Source organism: Zingiber officinale, chromosome 9A (genome assembly GCF_018446385.1).
Source record: "Zingiber officinale cultivar Zhangliang chromosome 9A, Zo_v1.1, whole genome shotgun sequence".
NCBI classification, from domain to species: Eukaryota; Viridiplantae; Streptophyta; class Magnoliopsida; order Zingiberales; family Zingiberaceae; genus Zingiber; species Zingiber officinale.
In genome coordinates this window covers 17,311,673-17,336,765 of record NC_056002.1, presented here as the reverse complement: position 1 = coordinate 17,336,765, position 25,093 = coordinate 17,311,673, and the positions used below count along the sequence as shown (strand labels likewise).

The 25,093-nt window shown below is 42.2% G+C and overlaps 1 protein-coding gene across 1 annotated transcript in view; it reads left to right on the top strand.

The window, feature by feature from the left end:
* Positions 1 to 25,093, top strand: part of LOC122020539 (exocyst complex component SEC3A-like) — a 36,810-nt gene that overhangs the window by 7,528 nt on the left and 4,189 nt on the right. Inside the window, exons 3-18 of the mRNA XM_042578505.1 lie at positions 4,899 to 4,979; positions 5,103 to 5,170; positions 5,315 to 5,417; positions 19,280 to 19,425; positions 19,927 to 20,044; positions 20,203 to 20,307; positions 20,862 to 20,963; positions 22,106 to 22,243; positions 22,333 to 22,461; positions 22,568 to 22,648; positions 22,733 to 22,807; positions 23,261 to 23,434; positions 23,521 to 23,671; positions 23,817 to 23,878; positions 24,503 to 24,673; positions 24,953 to 25,032. Of these exons, the coding sequence (XP_042434439.1) occupies positions 4,899 to 4,979; positions 5,103 to 5,170; positions 5,315 to 5,417; positions 19,280 to 19,425; positions 19,927 to 20,044; positions 20,203 to 20,307; positions 20,862 to 20,963; positions 22,106 to 22,243; positions 22,333 to 22,461; positions 22,568 to 22,648; positions 22,733 to 22,807; positions 23,261 to 23,434; positions 23,521 to 23,671; positions 23,817 to 23,878; positions 24,503 to 24,673; positions 24,953 to 25,032 (1,784 nt within the window). The remainder of the gene's footprint in view (positions 1 to 4,898; positions 4,980 to 5,102; positions 5,171 to 5,314; positions 5,418 to 19,279; positions 19,426 to 19,926; positions 20,045 to 20,202; positions 20,308 to 20,861; positions 20,964 to 22,105; positions 22,244 to 22,332; positions 22,462 to 22,567; positions 22,649 to 22,732; positions 22,808 to 23,260; positions 23,435 to 23,520; positions 23,672 to 23,816; positions 23,879 to 24,502; positions 24,674 to 24,952; positions 25,033 to 25,093) is intronic.

The window sequence follows — 25,093 nt, the reverse complement described above, 5'->3', positions numbered from 1 at the left end:
ACACCATTCTTTGATTCTTTGTCCTTAAAATTGTCTTCCATTGTCGGAAACCAGTTTATGTAGAATACCAAATCTGCAAATGATGTGTTGTCATAAGAATTTAATGATTGCGTTTTCAGTTATTCTTGCCAATGGCTCAGCTTCCACCTATTTTGAGAAATAATCTGCAGCTACCAATAGGAACATTCTCTGTGCAGTCGCCAAGGGAAATGGACCTACTATATCCATGTCTCTTTGATCAAAAGGGCAAGAAACTATAGAAGTGTTCAATAACTGAGTAGGATGATGTGACAGATTCTGATATTTCTGACAAGATATGCATGTTCTTACGAGTTGTGCCGCGTCTTCTTGTAGAGTAGGCCAGAAATATCCGACCAATGCTATTTTACGAGCTAAGGATCTCCCTCTGATATGGCTCCCACATGAACCTGGATGAACTTCTTGTAGAATATATTATATGTCTTCTGGTCCAATACATTTGAGCAAAGGACTAAAGAAGACTCTCTTATAAAGGTGATCACCCACCAGCGTATACCGAGCAACGCTTTTCTTGAAAACTCTTGCTTGCTCTTCTCCGGCTGGTAGAATGCCTTGTTGCAAGAATAATATAATGGGTGTCCTCCAGTCACTCTATATCTCTATATCAACTTGTCTCTCGATACAAGATACCAGCACTGTTTGTTCCACAGGTCGATCCAGGTTTCAAGGTATTATTGCTGAAGCTAGTTTAGCTAAGTCATCAACCACTTGGTTTTCCGATCGAGGTATCTTTTGTATATTCACTTCTTGAAATCTAACCTTCAATTTATCGAATGCTTCGGCATATAGCTTGAGTCGGTCATTGCTAATTTCAAAGCTACCTGTTAATTGTTGTACTGCCAACTGAGAATCAGAATAAATCCATACTCGAGCGGCCCCCACATGCCGAGCAGCTTGCAAACCAGCTATCAGTGCTTCGTATTCTGCTTCATTATTAGTGACCCTCTAATTCAATCGGACTGAAAACTGAATCCGGTCCTCTCTTGGAGATATAAGGACAATTCCAATTCCGCTGCCTTGTCTAGTTGAAGACCCATCTACATAGATTTTTCAAGTTCCTTCCTCTTCTGGACCTTGTACTTCTATTATAAAGTCCGCCAGAGCTTGTACTTTGATGGCCGGGCGGGGTTGGTATTGTATATCATATTCATTTCGGTTGTCCATTTGATTAATCGTCTAGATGTTTCTGGATTGAGAAGTACTCGGTCGAGAGTGCTATCAGTTAGTACTATAATCGCATGTGACAAAAAGTAAGGACGCAACCTTCTTGCTGTTAACACTAATGCGTAAGTTAATTTTTCGAGTGTAGTATATCTACACTCAGCTCCCTTCAATAAATGACTTGAAAAGTACACTGGCTGTTGCTTTTTACTCTCCTGCCTTACCAACACCGAGCCTACAACATGCTCATTTGCTGAAAGATAAATCCATAGTCTCTCCTACTACAGGTTTAGCTAAGACCGGGAGGGTTGACAAATAATCTTTTAACTCTTGAAATGCCTTGTCACATTCCTCATCCCATTGAAATTTAGTAGCCTTTCGGATATCTTGAAGAAATGGAAACTTCGGTCGACTGATCGAGAAATGAAGTGAGATAAAGCAGTAATTCGACCAATCAACCTTTGGGCTTCTTTCATGTTCGTGGGGGCTCCATGTCTTGGATTGCTCGAACTTTGCTGGGGTTCGCTTCTATTCCTCGTTCTGTAACCATATAACCAAGAAACTTACCACTTTTAGCCCCAAATAAACACTTGCAAGGGTTAAGCTTGAGTCCATACTGTCGTAAGGTCTTGCATGTTTCTTCTACATCCTTGCATAAGTCTTCTGCCTGAAGGGATTTAATTAATATGTCATCTACATATACCTCCATGTTTCTTTCATTCTATTTTCGGAAGACTTTATTCATAAGCCTCTGGTAGGTTGCCCTTGCATTCTTTAATCCAAAAGGCATGACATTATAACAATAAGTACCCTTAGCTGTTATAAAACTAACTTTCTCTTGATCATCCTTGGCTAAAGGAACCTGATGATAGCCTTGATAGACATCCAGCATGCAAATATATTCACAGTCGGCTGTAGAATCCACCACTTGATCAATGCCTCGATAGGCATCCAGCATGCAAATATATTCACAGCCGGCTGTAGAATCCACCACTTGATCAATGCGAGGTAGGGGATAATAATCTTTCGGGCAATCTTTGTTGAGATCCATAAAATCGATACACACTCACCATTTGTTTCCTAGTTTGGAGACCAAGACAACATTTGCCAACCAACTAGGGAATTGCACCTCCCGGATATAACCTGCCTCTATTAATTTGTCCACCTCCTCCTTGATAATTTGGTTTTGCTCAACTCCAAAATCTCTCTTATTTTGTTTGACAGGTCGAGTATCTGAGTATACGTGTAATGAGTGCTCCATCACCCGGGGGAAACACCTGTGACTTCCGTGGTTGTCCATGCAAATACATCATTATTTCGTATTAAACATTGCATCAGCACAGATCTGAGCGGGGGATCCAGATCAACAGCTACATAAGTCACGACTTCCGGTCGCTCGACCTGTATTTGTATTTCTTCTTTTTCTTCATACATTAGAACGGGCGACTTCTCCTGAATAGCATTGACCTCCATTCTTTGAGTTTTGTGAGCAGTGTTGGCTTCTGTTCTGATGATCTCCACGTAACATTTTCGCGCCAATAACTGATCTCTGCGAATTTCTCCCACTCGGCTGGAAAGTATCCGATCGAGCATAAACATAACTCGCTCGGTAATATAATTTCAGGCGAGCGAGTAGATATACAAACTAAGGTGGATAGAAGTCACTCGGCTGGGAAGTATCCGGTCGAGCATAAACATAACTCGCTCGGTAATATAATCTCGGACGAGCGAGCAGATATACAAACTAAGGTGGATGGAAGGCACTCGGCTGGGAAGTATTCGGTCGAGCATAAACATAACTCGCTCGGTAATATAATCTCGGGCGAGCGAGCAGATATACAAACTAAGGCAGATAGAAGGCACTCGGCTAGGAAGTATCCGGTAAAGCATAAACATAACTCGCTCGGTAATATAATCTCAGGCGAGCGAGCAGATATACAAACTAAAGTGGATAGAAGGCGCTTGGCTCGGAAATATCCGATCCGAGCATAAAGATAACTCCCTCGGTAATACAATCTCGGAAGGGCATATAAACACACACTTTTATAAGGCTATTAGTATAAGATCGACCTGACAAAATCCGACCGGGCATGAAGACATTCACACTTACTAAATCTCGTAAACATAGCTAGTAAGGATTAGTATGACTAAATATGTGTGATATATGAACAATATGAGAATAATATATGATCGTATGACAATTTGTTTAATTTAGCGTGAAACATTTTCCAGAAGCTTCCGTGGGGGTGATAGAAGACAAAGAAGGCACATCTGGGGTAAAAAAAGATTCCTTAAACTGTTATTGCAGGTGCTTATGTCATCTCATAACAAATTCTAACAAATTGGGGTCCACCTTATGATCGCGGAGGTTATATGAGGTGGTATAAAAAGGTGAATCCTCTCCGTTGGCAAGGTACGTGCAACGCCACCACTGAAACCCTAGTTCCACATCAGTTTGACGGTATTTTCTTCTTCTTCTTCTTCCCGCTGGGAATAGAGGAGCCTGACTTGAACGTCGGAGGGCCTGGCCAGGGATTCCCGTCCCGGCCTTAGGTCACTAACGCTTTGTTGATTGGTTTCATAGTGCGCATGAGTGAGGACGTCGGGGGCATTCTGTATCGGAGTCCTCGTAGATCTGCTTTGGTCTTCTCAAATCTAGCTTCAACCTGTTATTCTCGTCGTGGGGAGGTATTCTTGACTGAATTTCTTCGGGATTTGCTTTAGTTTTCTCAGATCCATTGTTATTCACCTTCTCCGGAGTCGTCGCCTATCTTTTCTCCGGAGTCATCGCCTGCCGTCCCCAGCTCTTCATCTTGTTACGCTTTCAGACAGGATCACATGTAGTATTTGTTTCTGGAGTGTGAGGGAACTAAAATATATTTACTCTTTCTGGGCCCAAGGATGGAGAAGGGAATTGACTGAATTTCATAGTGCAATGAAGGAAAGGAATGATAGGGTATTCCTTCTGCAAAAACAGAAAGGCAGCTTATCTTTAACCAAACGACGTGAAAGGTAGTTGAAATTTAACCTGAGGAAAATGTGAATGTTTTTTGAAAGAAATACAATAATCCCCCAAGGGGGTTTTGGGGGAAAGAGTCCTTTTTTCACTTGCTCTATCTTCTCCGTTGGGGAGGAGACCAAAGTGGAGGGGAATCTGACTTTAATATAGGCAAAACTTTAAAGGTCCCAGAAGTTGGCCAACTTCCTATTGAAGGTTATAAGAGTCATTTGTCAATAGAATATGATGCAAACTTATTGAATTTCAACCTGTCTTGATCAACAGTATGACCAAAAGAGAATAGCTTGTCTTTTGTATCTTGCATGGGTTTTAGTAGTGTTGCTTTTTTTATGATGGGAACGACTTGTGATATAATGTCTTGTTTATCCTGACTTTGCTGCATTTCATGAGCTCCTAAACCTGGTATGGACTTGCTATTATCAAATCCAAAAGGTCTTTAACGTTAGCCTTTTATGTTTGATTAAACCGGATACAATAGGAAAGCAAAGGAATGAGTAAGAACAACTACAATGCCACTACTGCCAATGAAGACAGAAATGTCAACTATCCTGAGCTACTTACTGACTGCACCACTCACGAACTGCTAATAAATACTAATTCCTTAACTGCTACCAGTAAGAGCAGCAACTACAATGTTAAAGTAGAGCACTAATTTACATAATTTATTTTTTGCTTGTAGCCAGCTAAACTTTACAAGCTGAAGCATCTTGCAAAGGTGGAGGTTATCTCAAATGATTCTACTGGATGCACATTTATTCTGGTAATTCGCTTGCTTCCACCTGTTTGTTTGTTTCTTATACTCTGCATCTATGAAGGAATTTATTACATGGTCACAGGAATTTTTTTGAAGTATTCTACTTAGACAAGTGAGTTAACCTTGCAGGGCTTTGATAATCTTAGGAGCCAGAGTGTTGCTCCTCCACAATGGACTATGCGTAACATTGATGAGAGGTAATTATTGAAGATGCTAAACACTACACAACTTCTCTATATAATCTCTTTCAAACTTGCATGTATGTTATTCATCCGAAAGAAGAAATGGCTCAAATGGTCACATGACATCTGAAATTCGATTGATTTTTGATTCATTCATAGGAATCAACTTCTTCTTTGCATTTTGAACATGTGCAAGGAGATATCACAGCGTCTTCCTAAGCTTATCGGGATAGATATAGTGGAGCTTGCTCTCTGGGCTAAGGTACAAACTGAATCAAATTACTTCTGTCTTTTTGTTCAAGCTTTGACAAATTATCCTATAACTAGATAGCTTATCTGATTTTTTCATACTTGTTTGCTATCAAGAAAATTTTTGTTGAATTATAGATTCAACAAGTTAACCCTATCCCACTGATTCACGACTTAGTATATTTATGAAAGGAATCTCACAATAATGTGGCTTAGGTGTGTAGAAGAGGAAAAAATATATCTCGATTATCTTTTCTATCAAATACACCCGTATTTATATAGATAAGACTCCCTATAATTATGTCTATCAATTGCTAATTACAATCAATCACAATCCTTATAATTAAGCCACCGAATTCAACATTTCCTGTCAAGTTGGAGCATATATGTCAATCATATCTAGCTTGTCACAAAGTTCGGAGAATCGTTTTGCTCCTAATGCTTTAGTGAAGACGCCAACAACTTGGTTGGACAACGATGTGAATGGAGTAGCAATTTCTGGCTCATTACACACTTGCAAACAAAGTGACAATCTACCTCAATATGTTTAAATCCTTTCATGCAAAACTGGGTTACTTGCGATGTGAATAGCTATTTGATTATCACAATACATAGGCAATGGTTCATTATAGGTGAATCCTAATTCTTCAAGCAACAACTCAGTTACATGTGAGTCAGGGCTCTGTACTCAACTTCAGCAATTGACTTAGCAACAGTAGTTTGTTTCTTACTTCGTCATATTACTAGATTTCCCCCCTACATAAGTGCAATATTCATAAGTAGACCGTTTGTTGGTCTTTGATCCAGCATAGTCGGTATCAGAATAGACTTCAATTTTTTAGGTGCCCATTTCTCTTAAATAACAACTTTTTCCAAACAAAAAAATTCTTGATGTACTTAAGAATCCTGATTGCAGCATCAATGAACTTGTTTAGGCTTATCTATAAAATGACTCACCATTCCCATAAGAAATGTCAGGTCTCGTTAGTGTTAAGTAACGAGTTTCTTAACAAGCCGTCTATATTTTGCCTTAGCCTCAAAGAATTTCTCATTATCATCCCAAATACTTGGATTGATATCCTGGCTTCATTCCAAGCATTCCAGTTTCTTTGAGTAAATCTATAGCAAATTTCTGTTGGCATAATGAAACTCTAGACTTAGCAATTTCAATTCTCAAGAAATACTTAGGGCGTCCTATATCCTTAGTGATAAAGTGTTGTTGCAAATACTTCTTAGTTTCGTTCCCATGTATATCACTACCAGATATTAGGATGTAATCAACATAAATGATAAGAATGATAATCTCATTCGTGTTATGTCGTATAAATACAGAATGATCCGATTTACATTGTCTGAAGCCAACAACTCTGATTACATTACTGAATTTATCAAACTAAGCTCTGGGCTTTGTTTAAGACCATAAATAGTCTTTTTAAGTCTACAAATCATAGAAGGATTCTCCCCCTAGCGACATACCAGGTTGCTCCATAAAAATGGTCTCGTGCAAATCGCCATAAAGGAATGCATTTTTCATATCTAGTTGATACATTGGCCAAAATTGATTGACAGCCAGGGGGAACAAAACTTTAATAGAATTTAGACGTGCAGTAGGAGAAATGTCTCAAAATAGTGAACGCCATAAGTTTATGTAAATCCTTTGGCTACTAGACGAGCTTTGTATCGATCAATACTACCGTCAACTCTATGCTTTAGAGTAAACACCCAATGAGAAGGACAATAACAGCGCACTATGGTACAATTACTAGCTCCCAAGTACCAGAAGAGATAAGAGTGGGCATTTCTTCATCCATTGCAGTCAGCCAAGCAGAGTGTCGATAAGCCTCAAAGTAGGAAGTCAAAACTTCTGTAGATGAGAGAGAAACAACAAAAGCGCAGAAAGCAGACCAGGTAAGCAAACGAGATATGGTTAAACAAAGGAAGGGTAGTGCAAGAACAAAGACCTTTATGAAGAGTAATGGGAAGATGAATATTGGAGGGGCGAGGATCACCATAAGCTGCATGAAGAGGAGGTGTGGGACATGAGATAGATTCTGACCGAGAACGCCTCGTATACACTTGTAATGGTTTGGAAGATAGAGCATCTGTAGTGGGAGATGTAGATGATGGGATTGGTAATGGAGAAGCTGATGTATCCGGTGACTGAGCAAGATGGGGGAAAAGTATGGTTGTGACTCAAAAAAAAGTAACATTAGCATAGGTGTAACTGCATTTTATGAGTGAATCAAAACAACGATATCCTTTTTGTATACGAGAGTATCCAAGCAAATACATTTAATAGAGCGAGGAGACAATTTATCCAAGCCAGGAGTAAAATCATGAACAAAACAAACACAACCAAATATGCGAGGAGGCACAGAAAAATTAGGTTTGTTAGATGAAGACACGAGAATGGGATATCCCCATGTAACACAATAGATGACATCCTATTTATGAGAAAGCAAGCTAAGAAGTGTACGAGCTATATCTAAAATATTATGGTGTTTGTGTTCAGCAATACCATTTTGTTGGGGCGTACATGAGTAAGACGTTTCATGAATTATACCATGAGAATCACAGAATGTAGAAATAGTTTTCTGAGTAAACTCGAGTGTATTATCAGTACAGAGAGTGCGTAAGTCAACGGAATATTAGGTGTTTATTTCATTATAAAATGATTTTAGTACATTATGAACCTCACTTCTATTTTTGAATAGATATAACTATGTCATGCGGGAATAATCATCAACAAAAATTATAAAATACTGGAAGTCCCCTTTAGACTCAAATCTACTAAGTCCCTAGACATCACAATGAACAAGTTCAAAAGCAAAAGAACCACGTTTATCAACTCTGGAAGGAAAAGACGTGCTGTGATGTTTGCCAAACTCACATGATTGGAAATCAGTAGATTGAACCTGGACTAAATTTTGAAGAGAGGAAGGAGAAGAGTGACCTAGACGACAATGCTATTGATAAGGGGAAACAATTGCTGAGAGTGCATGGAACATGCAGGTGTAACAGAATTCAGATAGTATAGGTCATCCCGCTCATTCCCTCCACCAATCATCCTCTTTGTTTGTAGGTCTGAAAAATACAATTGAATGGATTAAACGATATAGAACAGTTGTGAGTTTTTATGGGTCGGCACGAAAAGAATATTATCAAGAGTGATATTTGTAGTGGGCCTGACAACATCTATTTTCGTAATTGGAGAATAGGTACTATTGGCTAGATGAATAGAAGGTAAAGTTGAGGAAACAAAAGAGGAAGGGAGGATAGACTTGTTACAAGTAATATGGGTAGAAGCACCGGATCCAACATCCAAGACTTATCATGAGATATAGCAAATGCACCTGCCGAGGATGACGCAGCAGTGACAAACGAAATGCTAGCAGAAGAATGAAGCAATTTCTCATAAAGACTACGAGAAACATAGACCATATCATCATTTGGTGATGGTTCGGTAGAAGCACTATTAGCCCAATCATGCTTTACCAAAGTTCGCCCAACACTTCTCGGAGACATGGTTGGAACGACCCCCTTGGTGGCATTAGATTCGCGACCATGATTGCGACAACCATTACGGCCCCGCGAGGACCCCTAACCACGAGTAGTCATAGCCGAATTATCGAAAGATGGGCAAGAACCAACGTTAAAATGGCCTGTGGTCACACAAAGAACCCGAGATAGAGCATTCGATAGCGTGGGAATCTTATCACTTTCCAGTAGATTATCCCTAATCGACCGTAGAGTAGAATCTAAACCGATAGGAACTTTGCGACCAAGAATTCTTCCCATCGTTTCTTTCGAGTCTGAGCGTCACAGGAGAGAGGATGGTATAATAGAATTTCACTGGCAGCTTCCTTAAGAGTAGCAAAATAGTTACTAACAGACTGACCATCTTGGCGAAGAGTGAAGAATTTTTCATATAATTCGAAAACACGAGAAACATTCTTTTCATTCAAATACATGTCCTGTACTGCATCCCACATCTCTTTGTCAGTTTCAACGAATAAAACATTAGTCCATGGCTCCGTTTCTTTGGCCCTGCACCAAAGTCTGTATGCACGCCAAGTGCTTAACCCACGGCTCCATTTCTTAGGCACCACAAACAAGTCCATCTGTCCGCTCCTTTGGCAACACGGACAAGTCCATCCGCCCCTGCACCACGAACAAGTCCATCTGTCCATTCCTTTGCTGTTTGGCATGAGTTTGGCCAAAAGGAGCCAAAGTTTGGGCGAAAATTCAACAAAAGATGGCTAGAAGCAACAACGAAATCAGAGAACGGATGGCATTGCTCAAATTCTTAATCAATTCTTTCAAGGAGAAAGTTACTGATTAAAATCTAATGGAAAAGATTGCCAAGGAGGAGGCTTCAAAGGAGCAAATTCGTGGGGTCTCTGATGGAGGAACGTGTTCTGATTTGTATAAAAATGCTGATTTGTCCTCTAGGTTCTCACCGAATGATTCCAGCAAGTTCGTGGGAACAATACTAGAGTGGGAGGCCTGCCTTTGGAAGCGTTCGACGAGGGCGTCTAATTCTTCTGGTGGGGGTGGTTTGTTAACCCCTGACTTTGGGTAGCGCGGGGCTACCCAAGCCAGGTCTTGCAGGAAGGAGACTTGGCATTCTAGTGGGTATGACGTGCACTAGCCATGCCAAGTAGCAGACAGGCAGTGCCCAAGTTTGCAAGATGCGGACTTGGCATTTCAACGGATGTGGTTGGGCGTAAGCCATGCCAAGTAGAGGAGCATTTGGGCGGCGCGGGGCTGTCTAAGCCCAAGTCTGGCAAGAGGTAGATTTGGTATTCCAACGGGCGTGGCATGGGCGCAAGCCATGCCAAGCAGCAGACCGGCAGTGCGCGGGGCATTGTCATGCCCAAGTCTGCAAGAGGCAGACTTGGCATACATCTGAGCTGGGCATACACGCAAGGCATGCTAAGCAGCGGCGAGGATTCGGACAACACGCGTGGTGCTGTCCAAAGCCTAAGTCATGCAGGAGGCAGACTTGGCAAATGTTCAAGGTGTGGCATGCGCGCAAGGTATGCCAAGCGAAGTGGCAGTGCGGGGTTGTCCAAGCCCAATTCTATAGGAGAAAGACTTGGCAATATCTGAGTCGGCACGCGCGCAAGGCATGCTTAGATGCGGCAAAGGATTCTGGCAGCGTGTAGGACACTATCCAAGCCTAGGTTTGCAGGAGGCAGACTTGGCAAAGAAGCGAGCGTGACATGTGTGCAAGATATGCCAAACAGCCAGTGGATCGGCAGTGCAGGGCTGCCAAAGCCCAAGTCATGCAAAAGGTAAAGACTTGGCAATCCAGCGAGCATGACATGTGCGCAAGACATGCCAAGCATTGGAGCGATACGCGGGGCATTGCTCAAGCCCAAGTATGCAGGAGAAAGACTTGCCAATCTCCTGAGCATGGCTTACGCGCAAAGAATCTAAATAGTGGAGACTTATCACAGTACACGGGGTGTTGTCCAATGCACCAGACATGCCCAGCACACATGCCTTGCTCGTGTGATCACCAAGTTTGCTCCTGTATGTTTGGTACATTAAACAACACCCCGCGTACTGTCACATCTCTACTATTCGACAAGCCTTGCGCATAGGTCATGCTCGGAAGATTGCCAAGTCTGCCTCCTGCATACTTGGACTTGAGCAGCGCCCCGCGCACCGCTCCAATGCTTGGCATGCCTTTCCCACATGCCATACTCGCTGGATTGCCAAGTCCTTGCCTTCTGCATGACTTAGGCTTGGCAGCCCTGCGCTGCCAATTCACTGGCTGCTTGGCATGTCTTGCGCACGTGCCACACCCGCTTCATTGCCAAGTTTGCCTCCTGCCCCACGCACTTCCAGAATCCTTTGCCGCATTTAAGCATTCCCGGCTCGGACATTTGCCAAGTTTTCCTCCTGTAGACTTGGGTTTGGACAGCCCCGCGCTGCCGATTCACTTGGCATGCCGTGCACACATGCTATGCCTTGAACATTTGCCAAGTCTGCCTCCTGCAAGACTTGAAATTTGGACAACACCCCACGTGCTGTCAGAATCGTCGCCTGTAGACTTGTGCATGGACAGTGCACCGCCGATCCGCTACTTGGCATGACTTGCGCTCATGCCACGCCTGCTGGAATGCCAAGTCTGCCTCCTACCATACTTAGGCCTGGACATCCCCACACCGCCCAAATACTCTGCTGTTTGGCATGGCTTGTGCCCATGCCACATCTGCTGGAATGCCAAGTTTGCCTCCTGCAGACTTGGGCTTGGACAGTGCCTCGCGCACTGCCAGTCCCCTGCTTGGCATGGCTAGCGCCCATGCCACGGCCGCTAAAATGCCAAGTCTCATTCCTGCAAGACTTGGCTTGGACAACCCTGTGCTGTCCAAAGTTAGGGGGCTAACAAACCACCCCCACCAGAAGAATTCGATGCCCTCGTCAAACGCTTCCAAAGGCAGACCTCCCCATCCAGTATTGTTTCTGCGAACTTCCTGGAATCCTTCGGTGAGAACCTCGCCAACGAAAGATAAATTGACACTTTTCTGCGAATCTGAACAAGTTCCTCCATTAGAGACCAACGAATTTGCTCCTTTGAAGCCTCCCCCTTGGCGATCTTTCCATTCAGATTGTAATAAGCAACTTTGTCCTAGAAAGAATTGATTAAGACTTCAAGCAATGCCATATGTTCTCTGATTTAGTTGTTGCTTCTAGCCATCTTTTATTAAATTTTGCTCAAACTTTGGCTCTGATACCAGTTGTCACAGGGTATCAGAGACTTGGGCAACTGCTCGAGGCTGCCTAAGCCAGGTCTTGCAGGAAGGAGACTTGGCATTCCAGCGGACATGACATGGGCGCTAGCCATGCCAAGCAGTGGACTGGCAATGCACGAGGCACTGTCCAAGCCCAAGTCTATAGGACGCGGACTTGGCATTCCAGCGGGTGTGGCATGGGCGCAAGCCATGCCAAGCAGCGGAGCATTTGGGCGGCGCGGGGCTGTCCAAGCCCAAGTCTGGCAGGAGGCAAAGTTGGCATTCCAGCGAGCATGGCATGGGCGCAAGCAATGCCAAGCAGCAGACCGGCAATGTGTGGGCCACTGTCCATGCCCAAGTTTGCAAGAGGCAGACTTGGCATACATCTGAGCCGGGCATGTGTGCAAGGCATGCTAAGTAGCAGCGAGGATTCTGACAGCACGCAAGGTGTTGTCTAAAGCCCAAGTTTTGCAAGAGGTAGACTTGGCAAATTTTCAAAGCGTGGTATGTGCGCAAGGAATGCCAAGCGAAGCGGCAGTGCGAGGCTGTCCAAGCCCAAGTCTACAGGAGGAAGACTTGGCAATATCCAAGTCGGCATGCATGCAAGGCATGCTTAGATGCGGTAAAGGATTCTGGCAGTGTGCAGGGCACTGTCCAAGCCTAGGTCTGCAGGTGCTAGACTTAGCAGAGAAGCGGGTGTGGCATATGCGCAAGGCATAGCTAGCAGCTAGTGGAGCGGCAGTGCGGGGTTGCCAAAGCCTAAGTCATGCAGAAGACAAAGACTTACCAGTGAGCGTGGCATGTGCGCAAGACATGCTAAGCATTGGAGTGGTGCGTGGGGTGCTACTCAAGCCCAAGTATGCATGTGGTCGACTTGGCAATCTCCCAAGCATGGCTTATGCGCATGACATGCCGAATAGTGGAGACTTATGACAACACGTGGGGTGCTGTCCAATACACTAGACATGCAAGAGAAAACTTGGTGATCACGCGAGCAAGGCATGTGTGTTGGGCATGCCAAGCAACAAAGGAGTAGACAGATGGAATTGTCCGTGATGTGGACAGATGGATTTGCCCGTGTTGCCAAAGGAGCGGACAGATAGACTTGTCTGTGGCAACAAAGGTGCGGACAGATGAACTTATCTATGGCAACAAAGGTTCAGACAGATTGACTTGTCCGTGGCACCAAGGGAGCGGACAGATGGACTTGTTCGTGGTGCTAAAGAAATAGAGCCGTGGGCCGAGCACTTGGTGTGCATACAGACTTTGGCACGGGGCCAAAGAAGCGGAGCCATGGACTGAGCGGACAGATGAACTGTCCGTGGTGCCAAAGGCGGACAGATAGACTTGTTCGTGGTGCTAAAGATACGGTGTCGTTGTGTGAACACTGGGCAGACAGATGAACTTGTTCGTGGTCCCAACGAAGCCAGATCGTGGTCAAGCACAAGGTGTGCAGATTGACACTTGGCGTGGGTCGATTGTAGTGAAGCCATGGGAGCGAAGTAGCAGTAGTGCATGCTGACACTTGGCATGGGCCAATGTAGCATGATGATGGGGCAAAGCACAAGGTGTGCAGGCTGCCACTTAGCATGGAGTCAATGCAGCCAAGACATGTGGATAAAATGGTTTTGTAGAAGTTGAGTCGGTTTTGTACATGTGGCATTGGTACTTGGGGCAACTACCATATAACTTCCTTGTAATTGCTTGCCTATGCATGATAAATAGGCAAGGTGGGTCATTGGTAAGAGGGTGCCAAGAGTGGTGCCAAGGAGTGCCAAAGAGGAGAGGCATTGAGGCAAATCTTGGATGAGATTCTAGGCAAGTGCCAATGGGGCTTTGTCTAGGCGAATCGTGAAGTATTGTGAGCAAGATAGTGAAGGATTTGTATGGACGGATCATAAACGATTTGTAAGCAATTCTATATTGTTCCACTTGTATTCTTTTGTTATAGGGATAATAAAGGTTGGGAGTTTTCCAGTACTCGATGTTGCTTGCTTGCTTGAGACTTTTGTTGTGCCTTTGAATTGGGCGTTCTTCGTACCTCGGTGGTGCATTCGTTGGTAGGTTGAGTTAAGTGCGGGACTTGATTGCCGCGCAGACAATTTTCTAAGGTGAAAATTTACCCTTTGACAACTTTGGACAGCGCGGGAAGGAGACTTAGCATTCCAACGGGCGTGGCATGGGCGCTAGCCATGCCAAGCAGCGGACTGGTAGTGCACGGGGCACTGCCCAAGCCCAAATTTGCAAGAGGCAGACTTAGTATTCCAGCGAGCGTGACATGGGCTCAAGTCTTGCCAAGCAGTTGAGCATTTGGGTGGCACGGGACTGTCCAGGCCCAAGACTGGCAAGAGGCAGACTTGGCCATGGACATAAACTTGACCATGGATGGACAGTGCCCTGTGCACCGCCGGTCTACTGCTTGGCGTGACTTGGGCTTGGACAGCCCCGAGCCTCCCAAATGCTCCGTTGCTTGGCATGGCTTGCGCCTATCCCACGCCTGCTGGAATGCTAAGTCTGCTTCTTGCAGACTTAGGCTTGGAGAATGCCCGATGCACTGCCAATCCGCTGCTTAACATGGCTAGCACCCATACCACTCCAGCTAGACTGCCAAGTCTCCTTCTTGCACGACTTGGCTTGGACAACCCCACGTTGTCCAAAGTTAAGGGGCTAACAAACCACCCATACCAGAAGAATTCGACGCCTTCGTCAAACGCTTCCAAAGGCAGGTCTCCTGCTCTAATATTGTACCTGCGAACTTGCTGGAATCCTTCGGTGAGAACCTCGCCAACGGAGGATAAATCGACACTTTCATGCGAATCTGAACATATTCCTCCATCAGAAACCCACGAATTTACTCCTTTGAAGCCTCCCCCTTGGCAATCTTTCCCATCAGATTGTAATCAACAACTTTCTCCTTGAAAGAAGCAATGCCATCTGTTCTCTGATTTAGTTGTTGCTTCTAGCCATCTTTTGTTGAATTTTGCTTAAACTTTGGCATCTTTTGGCCAAACTTTGGCACCTTTTGGCCAAACTTTGGCTTTGATAGTAGTTGTTACAGAGGTAAATTTTCACCTTAGAAAATTCCCTGCGCGACAATCAAGTCCTGAACTTGACTCAGCCTACCAATGAATGCACCACCAAGGTACGAAGAACGCCCAATTCAAAGGCATAAAAAAGGCTCAAGCAAGCAACCAACACCAACGAGCACGACAAACCTCTCAACCTTTATTATCCCTATAACAAAGGAATTCAATTAGAACAAAATACAGAATTGCTTACAAATCACTCATGATCCGTCCATACAAATTCTTCACGATCTTGCTCACGATTCTCCTAGACAAAGCCCCTTTGGCACTTGCCTAGAATGTCGCCCAAGATTTGCCTCAATGCCTCTCCCCTTTGTCACTCCTTGGCACCCTCTTGCCAATGACCCACCTTGCCTTTTTATCATGCATAGGCAAGCGGTTACAAGGAAGTTACATGATAGTTGCCCAACTACTAATACCACATGTACAAAATCGACTCAACTTCTACAAAACCGTTTTGTCCACATGATTTGGCTGCATTGGCTCCATGCCAAGTGGCAGTTTGCACACCTTGTGCTTGACCACGATCTGGCTTCATTGGCCCCATGAATAAATTCATCTGTCCGCCCAGTGTTCGCACAACGACTCCTCATCTTTGGCACCACGGACAAGTCCATGTGTCCGCTCCTTTAGCAACACAGACAAGTCCATCTATCCGTATCACGAACAAGTCCATCTGTCTACTTCTTTGCTGCTTGGCATGCCCAACACACATGCCTTGCTTGCGTGATCACCATGTCTGCTCCTTCATGTCTAGTGCATTGGACAACACCCCGCGTACTGTCACAAGTCTCCACTATTCAGCATGCCTTGCGCATAGGCCATGCTCGTGAGATTGCCAAGTATGCCTCCTGTATACCCACGCACCGCTCCAATGCTTGGCATGCCTTGCGCACATGCCATGCCCGCTGGATTGCCAAGTCTTTCCTTCTGCATGACTTGGGCATTGGCAGCCCCGCGCTGTCGATCCATGATCCACTGGCTGCTTGGCATGTCTTGCGCACATGCCATGCTTGCTTCATTGTCAAGTTTGCCTCTTACAGACTTGGGCTTGGACAATGCCCTACGCACTGCCAGAATCCTTTGCCGCATCTAAGCATGCTCGGCTCGAACATTTGCGCAGTCTTCCTCTTGTAGACTTGGGCTTAGATAGCTTCACGTTACCGCTTCGCTTGGCATGTCTTGCATGCATGCCACGCCTTGAACATTTGCCAAGTCTGCCTCTTGTAAGACTTGGACTTTGGACAACAGCCCGCGTGCTGTCAGAATCCTCGCCGCGGCTTAGCATGCCCGACTCGGATGTATGCCAAGGCTTCCTCCTGTAGACTTGGGCATGGACAATGCCTCGTGCACCGCCGGTCCACTGCTTGGCATGGCTTGCACCCATGCCACACTTGCTGGAATGCCAAGTCAACCTCTTGCCAAACTTGGGCCTGGACAGTCCCGCGCCGCCCAAATGCTCCGCTGCGTGGCATGACTTGCACCCATGTCAGGCCCGCTGGAATGCCAAGTCTGCCCCTTGCAGACTTGGGCTTGGATAGTGCCGTGCCAGTCCGCTAGTTGGCATGGCTAGCGCCATGCCACACTCGTTGGAATGCCAAGTCTCCTTTCTGCAAAACTTGGCTTGGACAGCGCTGCCCAAAGTTAAGGGGTTAACAAACCACCTCCACCAGAAGAATTTGATGCCCTCGTCGAACGCTTCCAAAGGCAGGCCTCCCGCTCTAGTATTGTTCCTACGAACTTGTTGGAATCCTTCGGTGAGAACCTCGCCAACGGAGGCTAAATCGGCACTTTTTTGCGAATCTGAACACTTTCCTCCATCAAAAACCCACGAATTTTCTCCTTTGACGCCTCCCCCTTGGCAATCTTTTCCATCAGATTGTAATCAACAACTTTCTCTTCGAAAGAATTGATTAAGATTTCGAGCAATGCCATCTGTTCTTTGATTTCGTTGTTGCTTCTAGCCATCTTTTGTTGAATTTCACCCAAACTTTGGCTTTGATCTCAGTTGTCATAGGGGTAAATTTTCACCTTAGAAAATTTCTTGCGCAACAATCAAGACCGCACTTGATTCAACCTACCAACGAATGCATCACCGAGGTACGAAGAACACCCAATAAAAGGGCACAACAAAAGCCTCAAGCAAACCAGCAACAACAAGTACGAGAAAACTCCCAACCTTTATTATCCCTATAACAAAAGAATACAAGTGGAACAATACAGAATTGTTTACAAATTGCTCATGATCCGCTCATACAAATCCTTCATGATCTTGCTCACAATTCTTCATGATTCGCCTAGACAAAGCCCACATGGCACTTGCCTAAAATCTCGCCCAAGACTTGCCTCAATGCCTCTCCCCTTTGGCATTCCTTGGCACCACTCTTGGCACCCTCTTGCCAATGACCCACATTGCCTATTTATCATGCATAGGCAAGCGGTTACAAGGAAGTTACATGGTGGTTGCCCTTACTACCAATGCCACATACAAAACTGACTCAACTTCTACAAAATCGTTTTGTCCACATGTCTTGGCTGCATTGGCTCCATGCCAAGTGGTAGCCTGCACACCTTGTGCTTTGTCCCATCATCATGCTGCATTGGCCCATGCCAAGTGTCAGCATGCACCGTTTGTGCTTCACCCCATGGCTTCACTGCTTTGGTCTACGCCAAGTGTCAATCTGCACACCTTGTGCTTAACCACGATCTAACTTCATTGGCCCCACACACAAGTTCGTCTGTCCGCGTGTTCGCACAATGGCTCCGTATCTTTGGCACCACGGACAAGGCCATCTGCCCGCACCTTTATTGCCACAGACAAGTCCATCTGTCCGCTCCTTTGGCAACATGGACAAGTCCATCTGTCTGCTCCTTTGCTGCTTGGCATGCCCAACACGTATGCCTTGCTCGCATGATCACCAAGTCTTCTCCTGCATGTCTGGTGCATTGGACAACACCCCGCGTACTGTCACAAGTCTCCACTATTCGGCATGCCTTGCGCATAGGGGCGTGGCATGGGCGCCCAAGCCAGGTCTTGCATCCAAAATCCAATTTGAATATTTCGGGTCTTTAAGGTTAGGAGGGCTAGATATGATATGTTCCTTCTTCTTGGGAAACCTCGGAATAGTTTAAACGAACATGACCACAAGAGATAGTTGGTCTCATTCAATTTAATAGTGGTAGCCAAATTGGGTTTAGAATCTGAAGACTTCATCGCAGGAGGAATTTAGGATAGAAACGTGAGTAGTAGTAGATTAGAACAATGTCGGTGGCGATCCAGCAACACTTGAGATCCAATTGAATAGAGAAATTCTAATCTACTGCTTACTCCAACTGTGCAAGATCCAGTAGATGAGATGAGGCCGAAAGGAGAGGGTTGGTAGTGGCGTAGCAACAGGTGGCATAATAGTATTGGGGTTTCTGGTAGTGGCAGCAGGAGAAAAGAAAATTAGGTCAGAGAAGGATTAACCTTGCTCTGATACCATGTAAAAGAGGAAAAATATTTCTTGATTAACTTTTCTATCAAATACACTCGTATTTATATACATAAGACTCCCTACAATTGCTAATTACAATCAATCACAATCGAGCTAATCAATCACAATCCCTATAATTAAGCTACCGTATTCAACAAGGTGAACTAATGGAAACTTCTAGATGGCTTAAGTGATTTGAATATGTTTCTTTATAACATATTAACACAGTTACAAATTACGACAGGGTAATATAGAGATAGTTGTGAATTCAATTATCAGTTGTGATCTAATTTTGTAAATATTCTTCCATGATAAGTCTAATCTAGGCCAAATTAAAATTGAAAACTGATTTCTTTGGCTGAGGATGATTGTTGTACAAAATGAGGGATGCCTAGGTGATCTATTTGTGTGTTTATTCTTTTGATCCAGATGTTTGGATGATGTGTGGTATTTATTTTTTGATGTGGGATTCTTTAAGAGAATATCCTTTATGTCTTCTTATTCTTTCTGAAGATTGATTTGAAGCCCATGTGAAGGAGTCAGTCATGTTATTTCATATGTTTTACCCAGGAAAATACACCATCAATTACTAAGCAAGTGAACACACAAGATGGACCAGCTACATATGTTATGGAACAAAATGACATGAAGGTTACCGTTGAAAAAGACCTTGTTTCACAAGCTGAAGAGGAAGATATGGAAGCTCTTCTTGGCGCGTATGTCTTATCTTTCATTTGCTTTAGAGCATTCAATGATACTTTTTTGCATTCTGATGAGATTTTAAGCTAACTAATTTTTTGCCTCCTTTTGATAGTCGTTCTCATAATTAATTAGTTTTGTTGGTTGATAAAACTAGATATATCTCAAATGTAAATCATTTTGTCAAGTTTGTTTTTTCAACTACATAGCCCTGGGGAAGGGGAACCTTGGCGCAACGGTAAAGTTGTTGCTTTGTAACCAAAAGGTCATGGGTTCGAATTATGAAAACAGCCTCTTGCAAAAAGCAGGGTAAGGCTGCGTACAATGGATCCTTCCCTGGGATCCCGCATAGCGGGAGTTTCATACACCGGGCTGCCTTTTTTTTTTATATAGTCTCGTCAGTCAGATTGATATATTTTCATCTCTTATTTACTGGTTATTTGCCAATTTTATTTACGTGTATTTGTAGCTAGCATTTATGATTCATCGATTGTATTCAATTGCATCTACTAATGCAGGTATGTTATGGGCATTGGTGAAGCAGAGGCTTTTTCTGAGAGGATGAAGCGGGAACTTCTTGCTCTCGAAGCAACAAATGTCTATGCTCTACTGGAAAGTGAACCACTGATTCAGGAGGTAATCACGAACTCTTCTGGATTGATATGGTTGTATCCTTGTTTTCCAACTTTATCTTAGCTGTTTTCCAACTTTGGTTTTTGCAAAAATATTAGACCACATAGTTCTGAATATTTATGGAATTTTGTGAACTAACTCATGAAACTATATGCCTCCAGGTATTGCAGGGATTAGAAGCAGCTACACTGTGTGTCGATGATATTGATGAATGGTTGCGAATTTTCAATGTTAAGCTCAGGCATATGCGGGAGGATATTGCATCGGTAATATCTCATAATGATGTCAATTTTTCCTACTATATAATGGATATTATCAGAAATATGTTTTCTACTCTATGTATTACCTATTGCTTATAATCATACTCTAAGAAGAACTAGACTCATGTATATTGTTCAAGTTAATATTGCTTCTCCAACTCTAGGCCTCTTTCTATGATCATTGAGTGAAACAAGGAGAGGTATATAAGGGTAGCTTGAAATGTGATAACTTATGGCGTGTCATATTTGTTAGCTATCTATTGCATGGGTTTTAAAAAAGTTTTATTCAGATTGTTTTAAGTTTTTTTTGGGGAATTCAACATAATGTAAGATTCTTTGTTTTAAAATATAAAGGTTAGTTTTGTCACTACTTATTATCTCAGAATTATGATTTGAATTCTCTCATACTGCACACAATGTTTTAACTACTTATTCGATAATGGATGGATGTGCAACATTGCTGTCTATTGTCTGTTCATCTATGTTCACTGATTCTAGCAAATACCTTTTATCTTGACTCCTGATTCTAGCATTACTTTATTTACTGAACTTATCTACAGATTGAATTGCGGAATAACAAACTGGAGATGCAGTCTATGTGTAGTGAAGCACTTATTGAGGAGCTAGATAAGCTCCTTGAACGTTTGCGTATTCCTTCTGAGGTTTGGTTTAATTCTCTATCTTTAAAACAGGAAACAATTGTAAATGGCGATTTAATATTATGAAATCAAATGAATTCAGTAGCATAAATTTTACAATTATTTAAGCTATTCGCAAAGTTATACTATTATGTATTCATTAGTGACAAGTATGTGTTTAAATCTAACAACCATAATCAGAAGCTATGTAGAGAGAGTGGGATAGATATAGATATAGATATTTGCAATAATATTTTCATTCCATTCAGCTTTATTTAGGGCAACTGTAACCAAACTAAAAGCAGTTTTGCATTTCATCATTTTTTTAGTTTCTCTATTATGTTCATCAGAATGTTCTTAGATCAATATTCCTTGACAAAGAACATATTTTAAGTTCCCTAGGAGGCTCAATAGTTTCAGAAGCTGCACAGAGTTGTTCATTATTTGTGCAAGTTTTTGTCTTTGTATCTTTACTAGGATCCTTGCTCAAGCTACACATTCTAGCACCATTGGCTTTTAACAAATGTGTTTTCCTATTTCAATGCATTTTGATCTGTAGATATGACTTACTTTGCAAGAAACAATTGCATAGAAATGCTTGATGTTCTTTGCGTTCTAGGTTTCTGAATAGCATTTTCTGTAATCCCCCTGCCATTTATGAATTTTTTGTGAGCATGTACTAGCTATACTTAATTGCAAAATAGATTCTGTATATCAGTTCTTTTCTAAGTATAAAAGAACTCTACCTCCTAGTAATTGTTTTCACTGCTCAGTCATCCAGGTTGTGGTTGTAACTAGGTTGGTTCATTCTTAAATACAATGAAAAATATGTATATCTAGTTGAGATATCTTCAGGAACTAAGTCTATCTAGTGTATTTAGCAACTCTATTCTAGTGTTTTCGTTCTAAATCAATTAAGATCATTTACAGGTCGTCTGTAAATATATTGTTAACTGCCTTAGTTGCTGCTGCTATCATCAACACCAGGAAAAACTGGTTATTATTGCAACAAAGTTCATTTGCGGAATTAAATGAAATATTTAGAGATTCATATTGCTCATATTTGCATTTTGCTATTTGCTTGCAAATATGATATTGGGCAAACCAACATTAAAAGAGCCAGTTTGTTTCGGTCCTGCTAATTTTAATAACTGAATTTGTTTCAGTTTGCTGCATCTTTAACTGCGGGATCATTCGAGGAAGCACGCATGCTCAAAAATGTTGAAGCGTGTGAATGGTTAACTGGCGCAATTCATGCTCTTGAAGTTCCAAACTTGGAACCAGCTTATGTGGATATGCAAGCTGTATGTGTTCTCTACCTTATTCTAAGCATAAATAGTGATTGTTCTGCCTGCCAGTGGGAACTCATACTGTAGGAGAGTAAATTGTGCAGGTTAAAGATAAACAAACAGAGTTAGAAAAGTTGAAGAATACATTTGTTCGGCGGGCAACAGAATTCCTGAGAAATTATTTCTCTAGTTTAGTGGATTTTATGATAAGTGATAGGAGTTATTTTTCGCAGGTATGGATGCGAGTTTACCATTTTGCAGTTATAACCATTAAAGTAGCTTCTCTTTTTTGTTTTCTTGTTAAACTTTCCACCTGAGCTGCTGTTTCATTACATGTAGCGTGGACATCTGAAAAGGCCTGATCATGCTGATCTAAGATACAAATGTAGAACTTATGCTCGACTTCTGCAGCACTTAAAGGTTCAAGCATCCTAAGAACTACAGTTTCAATCAGAAATGTTTGTGTATATATCTCTTATGTTTTTTTATCTTATGTTGCTTCAGAATCTTGACAAGAATTGCCTAGTCCCTTTGAGGAAGGCATACTGTCAGTCCCTTAATTTGCTTCTTCGACGAGAGGTAGGAGGATTTCTTTAATGTTATTTGGAAACTATCTTCCTTATTTTAGCAGTACATAGAGTGGAGAAAATAGATATTGGTACCTTTTCTTTGAAGCTAAGGAAAGAAAGCACCTATATCTATGGTTTGACATGTGATAATTCATATTTTCTTGAGAATCACATTTGGTTTGTCGTAGTTTGTAATTCGTACACCTAGCTATCTAGGTATATCATATTGCATAATTGAAACTAAGTCATACTTTTCTACAGTTTATAACTTGATATTTCATAGTTTGGGCATCATATATCTACAATGTGGAGTGTTGAATTTCTAATATCCTATCGAAGAAATAATAACTAAGCAGCCCAGATGCAGGATCCCTCTTACATGCTCCTTTAATGCTCTGTTTGTTACAGGGATTTGTGTCAATAAGAAGTGTATATATAATACCTCTTCATTTACACTTCACAGGCCCGTGAATTTGCAAATGAACTTCGTGCGAGTACAAAGGCATCAAGGAATCCTACTGGTTGGCTTGAAGCTTCCACAGGCTCCAATCAGACAGCAAGTAGTTCAGATACATCCACTGTTTCTGAAGCATACTCCAAGATGCTTACAATATTTATTCCTCTTCTCGTGGATGAGGTTGTAGATCCTTTTGTGGTGATGCATCATAAACTTTATCTTTCTGATTGTTGAAAGTGTTTACCTTCTTCACACTTTTTCTGTAGAGTTCCTTTTTTGCACATTTTATGTGTTTCGAAGTTTCTGCGCTTGTTCCACCTAGTGCCCCAAATGGAAAGAAAAGGGAATCTGATGGAAATGGTGAAAGTGACGATGATTTGAGCATGATGGATGCTGATGGAAACGATGTGAAACAAAGTGAGTATTCTGTTTCCTTTTTCTCCCTTTTCCATGTTTAAGGTTTTCATTGTTGATTTTTTTAGTAGAACACTAGAACTGTTATCAATATTATTCATTGGCAGATGTTCGCCAATATCTTTTGATGTTATATACATATATACAGGTAATCACTCTGAGTTAGGGGCACTAAATGACGCTCTCCATGATTTACTTGATGGAATCCAGGTAAATCTCCTTTCAAACTTAGAAGGAATAGGTTTTTTACTACATGGTGCGAGCTTTGCTAGTCACAAAAAGCATTATCATCCAACCATGAATGTTTAGTGGTTATGATTAATGTTGGTACCCATAATTCAGTAGCCATTAGTAGACTTCATTCATGGGGAATTTCATGTCATCATAATACCTAGATAGATGATGCTTCTGTGTGTGTTATTGATGATTGATGAGTATGATGACCTGATTATTTATTTTTGATTTTTGAAATAATCTTATGGTTTTAGAGCTTCTGAAACTCTCATAGTCAGAAAGTTTAGTTTGTCTTTTATGTTAGCCGTCAATCTTATACAATCATATTTCTTAACTTCTGCAATATCAGTGTATTTGATTGATTAGAAGACAACTTGTTCTCCAATTGTCTTTTATTATTATTATTATTATTTTCATTTTGATATACCATAAGCTCCTTTTGATGGAAATGCACCAAAAAAAAAGTTTAAGCTTCTATTTTCCTAATTACCTTATCCTTTTGACTTGCATTTTTCATTTGTAGGTTACATAACTGTGCTAAGTTCAGAAAACTATAGACTCATTCATTATCAATAACAAGATATGTTACTCTATTTCTAGGAAGACTTCTATGCAGTAGTTGATTGGGCTTACAGGATTGATCCTCTCCGTTGTATATCAATGTATGGGATTACAGAGCGGTATCTTTCTGCACAGAAAGCTGATGCTGCTGGATTTGTAAGAGAGCTTCTAAAAGACCTGCAGACTAAAATATCAACACAATTTAGCAGGGTCAGTGTTCGCCCATGCTGTGAAAATTTATGCATCTTTCATCTGTGTAACGTAGGATAACGAACAACATAAAAATATATACCAGATATCTTATCCTAGGATATTAAATGGCTGTTCTTGGTCATACATGCGGATCAATCCCTGACATTAAGAATATACATCTAGATGCCAAATCGCTTGGGGTAACAAGCGGCGGCAGTTTCTTTATTAAATATTGTGGCATATACTTTCCACCCAGTATTTGTTTCTAACTCTCTTTTGCAATCATTAAATTTGCAGTTTGTTGATGAAGCATGCCATCAAATTGAGAGAAATGAACGTAATGTGAGGCAAATAGGAGTTTTATCCTATATTCCAAGGTACATATTGAAATTGTAATTTGGAAATTAATAAAGAAAGATAACTTCAGCAGGTCCCATG